Source organism: Corvus cornix, chromosome 15 (genome assembly GCF_000738735.6).
Source record: "Corvus cornix cornix isolate S_Up_H32 chromosome 15, ASM73873v5, whole genome shotgun sequence".
NCBI classification, from domain to species: domain Eukaryota; kingdom Metazoa; phylum Chordata; class Aves; order Passeriformes; family Corvidae; genus Corvus; species Corvus cornix.
In genome coordinates, this window is record NC_046345.1 from 10,699,977 (window position 1) to 10,711,672 (window position 11,696).

Below are 11,696 nucleotides of genomic sequence, written 5' to 3' on the forward strand. Positions count from 1 at the left end.
CTGTCCTGGTCTATAGTAAAGATTACCGTTTTAATTTATTTTTACAAAGCACTGAGATGGCTTCTGGTGGTTGTACAGAGAGAGCTTGAGAAAATGGTGTTGCTGCAGATTAACATAAATACACAGAAATGCTTGTCTAGTCATAATGCATTCTGAAAGGAATCTTCTACAATATTGTAATTTCCCATCTTTTGAAGAGTTGTGTGTTTATTTATAAGTTCTGCAATGATGATTATTTTACAAGGAGTGATAACATTTAATAGCTTTTACTTACAAACAAGAAGACAACAAACCTAAAACACTGGCTTTTGTTTTGCTTTTAACAGCAGGCAAAGCTGCAGCAGCAAATGGATCTGCAGAAAAATCACATCTTCCGCCTGACTCAAGGTCTGCAGGAGGCTCTGGACCGAGCAGATCTTCTGAAGACTGAAAGAAGTGACCTGGAGTATCAGCTGGAAAACATTCAGGTGAGGGTGAGGAAGCAGGGCAGCACTCTGCCTCATTCCCTGTGAGGCTTTAGGATGTGATTGACAGTTTCTGTGTGACACTTTCCTTACAGTATTTTTTAGCTCTGTTTTGCTATCAAGTTATTAGTTTGTTTCTTCTGTTACAATGAAATTTCTTACATCTGTGTGTGATTCACAGGTTCTCTATTCCCATGAAAAAGTGAAAATGGAGGGCACTATTTCTCAGCAAACTAAACTCATTGATTTCCTGCAGGCAAAGATGGACCAACCAGCAAAAAAGAAAAAGGTGGGTGAAGAAGGTTTGAGAGGAATGGAATTAAATGGTTTTGTAATTAGTTATGTGCTGTGTATTCTTAATATTCTGTTTTATCTTTCTTTGTGTAACAAAATGTTGTCCTCATTTAAGACCATTCTGAGTTGTTGAACACAAACTTTGCTAGGCAGAATGTGTTCTTTGTGGCTTTTCTGGTATTTTGTTATTCCTACAACACTTAGGTTACAACCCAGTAGCTACACTTCAGTGAGGCTGTAGGAATACAGAATTTTAAGCATGTTTTTTTAAATGGTAAGTATGTATATATGTATGAACCTATCGTGTATCTAGAGTGGTTGTCCTGTAGTCACAGCATAGGACTGATTAGTCAGGCGATGTGACTTGTGTCACATCTTTGTCATAAGCTCTTCTGTCATTTTGAATGAAGTAATTTAATTTTAACCACATATTTTGAGATCCTTTGTTTAGATGCTTTCGGAAACTCCAGATGTGAGTACTAACAGGTAATGTATGTCCCTCTTTAAATTAATCCGTATCTTGGCATTTTTCTCTCCAGTGCCAATATGAACTAAAAATCCATCCTTACTCATAACAGAATTGCCATTAGGCCCTCTGGCCAGACTGCCACTAGCTAGTGTCACTTTGCCTAGTTTAAGCCATCTCTTGCTAGGAGTTAGGAGTTGTCTGTGTGTTTCTGTTGCTAGGGCCTGTTTAGTCGGCGGAAAGAGGACCCTTCTTTACCCACACAGGTTCCCCTGCAATACAATGAGCTGAAAGTGGCACTGGAGAAGGAGAAGGCTCGTTCTGCTGAGCTGGAGGAGGCTCTACAGAAAACACGCATTGAACTCAGATCTGCTCGTGAAGAAGGTAGGGGTTTACAGAAAAGGTGAATCTGGAAGGAGGCACATAATTTTGGTCTGAAAAATGTGCCTTCAATTGTGTGCCACTCTATCAGTAACATATATGTTGTTTAATTATTACTACTTCTGTGAAGTTACAATAAGGCTACACTTCATTCTGTGGGCTGTAACTGCTGACTGGTCACACAGAGCCCTGCTAGGAACCAGGGTGCCATGTTGGTTATGTTAACCAGTGGCATTTGTCTTGTCTGTTAGCTGCTCATCGGAAAATATCCGACCACCCTCACCCCTCCACCCCAGCCACAGCCAGGCAGCAGATCATCATGTCTGCCATGGTCCGCTCCCCAGAGCACCAGCCCACACCCATCAGTCTGCTGGCTCCACCCTCTAGCCGCAGGAAGGAATCCTCCACGCCAGAAGGTAGGCTCCTGCTCAGCTCTTGGTAGTGTTTTTCTATCCATGTCAATGCCATCTCTTTATTTATTTTTTTTTTTTACCCTGCTGATGAGTTTTGTCCCTTGGCAGAGTACAGCCGGCGTCTGAAAGAGCGAATGCACCACAACATCCCCCATCGCTTCAATGTGGGGCTGAACATGAGGGCGACCAAGTGCGCCGTGTGCCTGGACACGGTGCACTTCGGCAGACAGGCCTCCAAGTGTCTGGGTAAGAGCAAAACACAGCACAACTTAGGGGCAGGAGAAGGCATCAGCCATCTAGAACAGGGAAAGAAACGACTAAGTATGAAGACTCTGAAACTACTTGGTGCAAACATTCTACACCAGACAACATCTGATGGTTCGGAGTGGAAGGGGAACCTTGGAGAAGCTGGGATTTGTGTGTTAGAAGCTGAGGCAGCTGTGTCATGATTTTTTTTTTTTGGTCATTTAACAGAAGATTTTTCCTGTCCTCTTGTCAGAATGCCAGGTGATGTGTCACCCAAAATGCTCAACTTGCTTACCAGCTACTTGTGGGCTGCCAGCAGAATATGCCACGCACTTCTCGGAAGCGTTCTGCCGGGATAAGATGAATTCCCCTGGCCTGCAGATGAAGGAGCCAAGCACCAGTCTGCATCTTGAAGGATGGATGAAAGTGCCAAGGTATAAACAGGAATCTTGGTGCCATGTCAGGTGCTGAAATACTTGGCCTTATATTATCCTGGCTCTTAAAATGAGTTAATTGGTATAGGCCCATTACGTGGGCATTACAATTGCCACCACCATAATTACAATACACTGAAACTTCTCTTTTATAGGAGTTGCATGCTTGCTTTATGTAGAATACAAGCAGGAAGTCCAACATGGCTTTGTGCTTATTTTCCTCAGGAATAATAAACGTGGGCAACAGGGCTGGGACAGGAAGTATATTGTCCTGGAAGGAACCAAAGTGCTCATTTATGATGCAGAAGCAAGAGAAGGTAACTTAGAATTTCTAGCAAGGACATATTTTTTAAATCTTCAGATATTGTTTGGTGAGTTGAGAGGCTTAAAGATTATTACTGTTTGCTATGGCTGTACCAAATTTAGCTAAATCTTCAGTGATGAGGCAACATTATTTTTTTCTAGACCCTTAGCCATTTTATTAGCTGGCATGTCATAATAATCCAGCTGTGAAAACATACAGTGTGCATCCACTTCATTTTGCTATCACAGTTATTTTCTTGCTACCTGTTTGTCCATTCCTAATCTGTCTCCCCATCCTCCTGCAGCTGGACAGAGGCCTCTGGAGGAATTTGAGCTCTGCCTTCCTGATGGTGATGTAACTGTTCATGGAGCTGTAGGAGCTACTGAGCTTACCAATACAGCAAAGACAGGTGAGAATCTTACATAGATGAGGTCAAATGGATTTCATCTGCCTTGCCATCAGTTAGCCTTGTTTGGCTGAACAGAATTTTCTCCCTCAAGCTTTCATTCTGTAATGCTGTGATTTACCTCCATCTGAATTAGGGGAATAGCTCAGCACTCCAGATCTAGTTACACCCAGGCTGTTGCTTCTGTTGTGGTAAAACTGTGGTTAATATAGTCATCAACTCAAATGGAAGTAAATTTTAAGAGATTTGTAGCATAAACACTTGGTTTATTTAAATTTCTTCTCTATTAACTGTGATGTATAACTCCTGCCACCATTGTGCTCTGACCAGAAAGCCATTAACTTAGGAATGCTGTGGGGTATATACAGGCTAATATTATGAAAAAATGTTGATGTGTTGATTTGTATGTACTGAATAGAACTGATGGATAAGATTCTGTATGTCTTGACTGTTACATTAAAGGATACAGACTGTTAAAAACAAAGGTTTCCATAACCAATTTTTACAGATTTTTCTTAATCAGTACAGGGAAAACTTTAGTCAAGTGGCTGGTTTTGGTTTGGGTTTTTTTTCCCCACAATGAAATTTCTTTCTTTTTTGAATAAAAGGCAAGAAATTATTTTTGTTTAAAGACAGCCTTGTATGTATGGATTGCATACATCCAGCTAATATTTAGGTGTAAGTAGCTAGCCTGTGCAGGACCTGTAAAGGAGAAACCAATGTGTAAATTGCCATGGTACGTCATGATAAATACAACTTCTCTCCAATGAGGCTGAAAGGTGTTGATTTTAAGTCCACTGACAATATTCCAAAAACTAATCTAAGTCTTATTCTATCTATATAACATCTCAGATGTGCCATATATCCTAAAATTGGAGTCTCATCCACACACCACTTGCTGGCCTGGTAGAACACTCTACCTGTTAGCACCCAGCTTCCCTGACAAACAGCGCTGGGTCACAGCACTGGAATCAATAGTGGCAGGTGGGAGAGTTTCCAGAGAAAAAGCTGAGGCTGATGCTGTGAGTATAAAAGTTTCATTTAATAATAAAATATTCTGGGAGGGAGCAGAGTTTTGAAAAATATTTTTTCAGTATTTGACATACTGAGGTTTAACTGAAGGTAAGTTATTGCTTCTGCCTCATAATATGAGCACCAGGAGCCAGTTCACTGTGAGACTGATGCTATGTATTACAATACCCTTCTTTAGACTTGGGGAGTGTAGTAAGAGGATCCCAAAATACCTCTGTAATTCCAGCAGGGGAAGGAAGAGCAGTTAGGACATGGTTTTAGTCCAGTCTCATAAGGTACCACATGGAATGATCAAACCTTAAAAGAAGCAAAAACTCCCTCCCCTCCCATTCTTAGAGAGTCAGAAGTTTTATGTTTCTTGTTGTGTGGGGAGGTGTGCGCTTTTTAGTTTAAGTTTTATTCCTAATAAGAGGTTAAACAGATTTGCTTAGGTTTTGGATAGCCTTTCTCATATTGTTACACTGATGACTCTCTATTTTCTGGTAAAGGGAGATTGGATTCTATGGCATTGCATAAGAGAATGTTAGCTCTGGAGGTACGAAATATGTGACTGCAGGAAATCCTCTTTTTTTCTCAGGCTCACATTCCTTTTGTCTCTGAGAAAAATACATGCTCCCACCAACATTTATACTTTTCTTTAAATCCTTCCCCTTGGAAAATTCCACTGCTCTGTTGTAGGACATTGGGGAAAATGGAAAGGATAGAGGCAACAGTGGGTTCTGTCTGAATTTTGGATAATTCTGATCAGTTCCCCTTACTGCGTTTAAGGTAGATAAAAGTTTACTAATTCTTTTGTAGGAGGCATCCCTGCAACTTTTAGCTTTCTGAGAAAAAGAAATCTGTGCCAAGCTTTTTGCTTGTCTGAAATTATGACCTCACATTGTTAAAATACTCACAGATAAAGAGATGAAGATTAACTCAACAAGAAAAACAAAATTTTTGTCATTTGCAGAAACTGCTGGGGAACTCCCTGCTGAAGCTGGAGGGTGAAGACCGTTTAGATATAAATTGCACAATGCCCTTCAGTGACCAGGTAATGGTCTTGTTCACTTGGGTCTTTCTCAGTAGTGGATAATTGATTCAGGGAAACGGTATCTTGATGGCAATATGTGTAATTATGCACTTATTTGTGGGTTTGATTTTTCTCTTCACTGCTAAAGAGTGTCATGCAAGTTGCTCTTGGAGCATTCTTTGTTCTCCTCATGTAGTGCTATTTTTTCCCCTGTTGTAGGTAGTACTGGTGGGTGCAGAAGAAGGTCTCTATGCCCTGAATGTACTGAAGAATTCCTTAACACACATCCCAGGAATGGGTGCTGTCTTCCAAATTCACCTCATCAAAGATCTGGAGAAGCTACTCATGATAGCAGGTACAGGGCTGTGTGTTCCCATTGGCTCTGCAGTGGCTTTGTGCTGCCAGGTCCTGCTTGCCTTTGGATTCATTCCAGGCTTTTGTCTGGTTTTTTATCAGCAAATTGTCAGGAATTACTTGCTGTGGTTAACAGAGTCTTGTCTGAGGCTGGCTGGCAAGGGATTATGTGTGTGAATGAAGGCTCAGTTAAACCTTCATGAGAAGGTGATTTCAGAGCTGAGGGAGGGAAGAACCAGAGACAAAACATTTCCAGGTTAGAGGTCAGTTGTCATTTTAAGTTCAATTTAAAAAGTGTTGAGCTAATGAGTGAACATCTCTTCGTAATTATTGCATAACTTTTTTAATGTAATTAACTCTTTGAGGACTGCTAGGTGATCACTGACATAGGGGCATAGGGCCAACTCTTATCCTCTCTTGCCCTGTAACAAAGCTGGGACTCCTGTCACGATTTAAGATTACTTTATGAAAGGAACACCAGCTTTAATCTCTCCATCTGTGGTTTTCCAGAGATAATCCTTCCCACACAGATGTAGGCATGCTGAACATTATCATGTATCTTCATCTGAAAGCCCAAATTATCAAAGTGTCTATATGACGTTTGTAGGGAATGAAAAATAAATTCTCTCTCTTGTTCTGCTTGTTTTGTGTTTTTTTTTCCTGGTAAGGATTTAAGATGTCCATGGTTTATTTGTGTCAGGGTGGTAGAGAACAAAGCAAATCTCAACATAATGAGAAGGCTGTGTTAGTCTGTCACTGGACTTCTGAGAGGAATTGGCCTTGGGCTATAATGCAATTCATTAGGGCAGTTCTTGGAAGTCCCTTACCAGTTCTGTTGGCACAGAGTGATTAAAACATCTTTTACTTGAAGAAGTTCTGAAGGGCAAAATAAAACTTCCTGGCTAATTTTGAATAGTGTCTTAATGAGGCCACAATTACTCTGTTCTGCTAACTTCAGCAACACTAATAATCTATGCAGAGAATTGCTGTTCTTCTGGTGGATTTACTGCCTGTTGTGGGGTTGGGTTTTTGTAAGTTTTCTGTTTCAGTTTGAATAGGAATAATATGGAATGAATTCTACATGGTACCTTGTGACTGTTTGCACAGTAACAGCCTGTAACAATGAGCTGCTTGTTTAGGTAAGACTTCGGTAGAGAATAGGGAGTTCTCCCTTGATGAAATGCAACCTTTTTTTGTTTCCAGGAGAAGAAAGGGCTCTGTGTCTTGTTGATGTAAAGAAAGTGAAGCAGTCATTAGCCCAGTCTCACCTCCCAGCCCAGCCCGATGTCTCACCAAATGTCTTTGAGGCTGTCAAAGGATGTCACCTTTTTGCTGCTGGCAAAGTAAGTTACAGCTCCCTCGTGCCCCCTGACCACCTGTTATACTGCTCTGAGTTTAATATTAACCAAATCAGCATCTTCATTCCACTGGCAACACATCCAAGGTCTATATTCTTGTTTTGAATATTTTTCTTCAAATAAGGAGAATGTATGGGCTGAAGGGAGGCTGAGCTGGAGACAGAATGGGGGATCTGGTGCTAATGTGGAGCAATTCAGTCAGGATGCCATGATGGTATAGCCTAAACTGCTAGGTAGTAAGAAATCCAGCATAGCATGGTACTACTGTCTCCTCACTATTGACTGTAATTTTGAGATTTTTAGTTAGTGAATTCTATCCAGTCTTTGTTCTTGAATGTCATGCTTCCAGGCTAGCAAATTTCCTTAGGTGTTTGTGTCACTTTAATTCTAGACATTTACACAGGTTATTGGTTTTAGTGTGGAGCATTAAACCACAGCCAAAATTCTCATTAACAATTACTTCTATGGCCTACCTTGGTAACAAACTGAACACCACTCATTTCAAAGTGATGCTTAAGGCAAGTTTCAGGGGTTAAAATATAGATCTAACATATTTCAATTTGTCAATCCCTTTTCTGTGGGAAACTTTCTAATTTTTTCTTAATGTCTTTCAAGCATAAAAGAAATCATAGAAGCCATTTAAATTCACGTTCTTTTTTGAGAATGTGAAGAGGCTTTTCATTATTTCATGAATTCACAGTAATTACCCTATTAAAAGACGTACTTGCTTATCTCTTCAAAGTTCTTTTTGTGGCAAGAGGTGGTTCTCAGATCCATTTCACATGCTCAGCAATAGAATTTACTTTATTGCCATCCTGAGCTATGCTTGTTATCTTCCTTACAGGTTGAGAACAGTCTTTGTATCTGTGCAGCCATGCCCAATAAAGTGGTGGTTCTGCGATACAATGAGAGCTTAAGCAAGTTCTGTATCAGAAAGGTGAGTTTAGTAGCTCCCTGCAATAGCTGAGGTAATTCACATAGTGTTCTAAGCCTTTGCTTTGGAGCAAACATCTAAAACCTTTCTGTGTGCATGAGAACATTTGTTTGCCAGCTAAAATAATAACAAATTGAACCGTGCACTGACTCAAAGTGGAGTAGGCAGAAATTTCCTTTAATAAGAGCTGACATTTTTGGAGAGATGCAGAACAGAACTGTGATTTTTTTTGAGATATTGGACTGAGCTGTCATCATATCCTCAGAGATCTCTCCTCAGGACAAAATGTTTAAATACTACCTGCCTTAAAACAGGCTGGTGCCCAGAAACTCATGTCCTCTCCTATTCACAAATTAAAGGATGCTCCAGTCGAACTACAACTCCCTGGGAGATTCTGCAGGTGACTTTGAAGGCACCAGTTAATTTTACAGTGTGGCTGAGGCTGTTATCCCTGAGTGCTATGTGGGCACTGCTGGAGGGAAGCAATGGGCACAGTCATGCAGATCTGGGCTCCTCAGGAGGAAAGCCATAAATAATGGAGATCTCGGCACAAACAATGTGGATGCCAGCTAACCTGGAATGTGTACAAGCATTGTAGCTGATACCAACTCCTGCTCACAGCAGGGAACGCTGAGGGTGTATAGCCCTTCCTCTGACAGGGGTTACATGCAGAACATGCAAAAGTGTGTTTTAGCGGGCAGGTTTTCCCTATCTCCACTAATCCAGACAACTGAATTTAGATCCTAACAAGATGGCAGCAAGCCCAGAATATGCTTTTCTTTCCTGCCAACTAAATTTCCAGATAAAGTAGGATTTATGCAAGGAATCTTGTCCTCAGAAGATCTCAGGATCTGTGTGTTGTGTCAGGCTAGCCTGCAGAGCTATCCCAGCTGTTCAGTCACAAGGCAGGTCTTGGTGGGCATCTCTCTGTCATTGTACAAAGAAGGAAGGAAGGAAGATTGGCTGTGACCTACTGTAAACAGGGAGCTGCTCAATACTGCTCCAGAAAACTGAGCTGCAGAGCAGAAGAACGTCTTCCAGAACAGTATATTCTTCCAAAAGGAAGGGGATCTTATTAGGGTTAGCACCTCAAGGCGAGTTGATATGCAAGTCTACATTCAAGCATCACTTCCAACAAAACAAAACTTTCTTCTAGCAAGAGTTTCTGTCCAGATGCTTTTTAGAGGCTCTTAGGGCCTTTGAGGTTGCCATCTCTCTCCCTTTTGAAAGATAAATGTAGCAATATACAACCTTCCAGACTGAGCACTATCTGTAAGCTGGTACAGGGAACTAATATCTGTCCATACTGTCCTTTTTTCCAGGAGATTGAAACCTCTGAGCCTTGCAGCTGTATCCATTTGACCACTTACAGCATCATCATTGGCACCAACAAGTTCTATGAAATTGAGATGAAGCAGTACACACTGGAGGGTAGGAGACAATTCCTGAGGAATGTTCCAAGTGGCTCCACAGGTTCTTTTATAGGGCTTTTCGAAAGCAGTTTAGGAAAAAAGGTTGGTGCAAATCAAGGTGTTTTTCTCCATTCTCTTTGCAGAGTTTTTGGATAAAAATGACCACACTTTGGCCTCTGCTGTGTTTGCTGCTTCCACCAACAGTTTTCCAGTCAGTATCATCCAAGTGAACCCAGCAGGGCAGAGGGAGGAGTATCTGCTGTGTTTCCATGGTAAGTGGTGCTAGTGTTGTACCACTCCTGTTCTCTGAGCTGCAGTGCTGTTGAATTTTGCACAACCTGCTTTGGCTTTCTCCATGCCTGTGGATCAGTTGCTGAGTGTAGACTTCTGTGCCTGAGGGAAGGACCACAAGCAGTGTGTTAAGTGCAAACAGGTGTTTGATTACCCTGATAAGGTGTTCAGGGGCTCTCAGATTGGGCTTTGTCTGGTTTCCATGCAGACAGGTGAGAGTTTTTAACCTTCTTGTGATTAAGTAAGAGAGGGTGTTACTTTTTTCTATAGCTGCTTTTGTTGCCCTCTTAGATACTGTCATGAGAATGCACACATCTTCAAAAGCCCACTAGCAGTAATTTTGGGTGAGTAATGGTAGGAGTCTCATCACCTTCCCAACTGTAGATTAAATAATAACCTTACCTTAGCTGGAACAAAGAGACCTAGAATTGCAGCACCTTTTGGCCTGGCAGTATTCCTACATCTAACCAATTCCATGGCATTTAGAGTAATTCATGGCACTCTGGGATTTGCAGGATGTCCCTGATAAAAAGCCCAGGAACAATTGCCTTTGTCCCTTCAAAATAAATGAATAAAATTCAGGCCAATGCTCATGACATGATGTGACCTCTCTTGGCAGAGTTTGGTGTCTTTGTGGATTCCTATGGAAGACGCAGTAGGACAGATGACCTGAAATGGAACCGCTTGCCCTTAGCTTTTGGTAGGTGTTGAGGGACATTCCCTTGGATTATGGAAATTACTGAAACCAGGAAGCATCCTTGTGGAATGGGTAGTCTGCGCTGAGCCCTTCTGTCTCCTTTTCCCTCTCCCAGTTCTTCCAGAAGCTATGGATCTTTTTCCCACGATTTAAGCTCACTATAAATCCAGATGGCAAACCTTCTGAAATATAAGCCATTTAAGGAAAACTAAACCAAAGTTCCATTTCCTTAATGTTCCTAGTCTGACACTGATTGAACTGGCTAGTGGAATTTTTAACCATGCTCTAAGTTTCTGAAATAGTGAAGAATATGAGGGCTACATATTCTCCCTCAAGCCTTTTGGCACTGCCTAATGAGATTTTTTTCAGTTAATAGTCTGGCTTTAATGCCTTTTTTATGATACTTTGGTTAGTAAAGTCCTTGAGACACGGTTTCAAAGCAACAATTCTTTAAGCTTGCATCTCCCCACTTAGTGTCTGTGTCATTACATAAAATGTATTCTTTAGTTTTCCCACAGGGCTGTCAGTCTCTCTTGTGCTTGCTGTTGTGTTTTAGAAGTTTTTAATAGAGAATGTATTCTGTGTTTTTTCCTGCTTTTGCACTGCTCCTTCAGCCTACAGGGAGCCCTATCTGTTCGTGACCCACTTCAATTCCCTTGAAGTGATCGAGATTCAGGCACGAGCTTCTCTAGGGTAAGTTGTTCTCTTTTCATTCCTTTGAACAGCCTGTTTTGCATAAATATACGAACTTGCCAGGAAAAGGTACTGTGCTGCTACTGTAATGGACTTTTTCCTGCAATTTTCCCCAGAACTCCAGCACGAGCCCACTTGGAGATACCAAACCCACGGTACCTTGGGCCTGCAATCTCCTCGGGAGCGATCTACTTGGCCTCCTCCTACCAAGACAAGCTAAGGGTGATCTGCTGTAAAGGCAATCTGGTGAAGGAGACCAACAATGAGCAGCAGCAGCAGCACCACAGAGGCTCCTCTGCAACGCGCAGGTATGGTGACATCAGGGTGTCATGGTGACATCGGGGTGTTACAGTCCCTGGGTGCCTCAGGAGCAAACTTCCCTCCTGATGCCTTTTCCCCTGGCATGGTGGGATGCCCTTGTTCTGTTCCTAGAGGCTGATGACAGCCAGTTACTGTAATGCTGGAATAGAGTCACTAATGGCTTAACATCCAGAAGGAAACAAAC

The 11,696-nt window shown here is 41.7% G+C and overlaps 1 protein-coding gene across 8 annotated transcripts in view; it reads left to right on the plus strand.

Moving 5' to 3' along the window:
• CIT (citron rho-interacting serine/threonine kinase) overlaps nt 1-11,696 on the plus strand; it is a 68,906-nt gene that overhangs the window by 52,747 nt on the left and 4,463 nt on the right. For 6 of the 8 annotated variants that reach the window (XM_010398053.4, XM_010398054.4, XM_019285089.3 and 3 more), the window contains 18 exons: nt 327-467; nt 646-753; nt 1,446-1,608; nt 1,857-2,021; nt 2,127-2,264; nt 2,518-2,698; nt 2,924-3,015; nt 3,307-3,411; nt 4,261-4,430; nt 5,393-5,473; nt 5,672-5,807; nt 7,010-7,149; nt 8,009-8,101; nt 9,421-9,529; nt 9,654-9,782; nt 10,421-10,501; nt 11,113-11,191; nt 11,308-11,499. In XM_010398053.4, the coding sequence (XP_010396355.3) occupies nt 327-467; nt 646-753; nt 1,446-1,608; nt 1,857-2,021; nt 2,127-2,264; nt 2,518-2,698; nt 2,924-3,015; nt 3,307-3,411; nt 4,261-4,430; nt 5,393-5,473; nt 5,672-5,807; nt 7,010-7,149; nt 8,009-8,101; nt 9,421-9,529; nt 9,654-9,782; nt 10,421-10,501; nt 11,113-11,191; nt 11,308-11,499 (2,303 nt within the window). The remainder of the gene's footprint in view (nt 1-326; nt 468-645; nt 754-1,445; nt 1,609-1,856; nt 2,022-2,126; nt 2,265-2,517; nt 2,699-2,923; nt 3,016-3,306; nt 3,412-4,260; nt 4,431-5,392; nt 5,474-5,671; nt 5,808-7,009; nt 7,150-8,008; nt 8,102-9,420; nt 9,530-9,653; nt 9,783-10,420; nt 10,502-11,112; nt 11,192-11,307; nt 11,500-11,696) is intronic. The other 2 variants (XM_019285090.3, XM_019285091.3) reach the window with 1 other exon arrangement.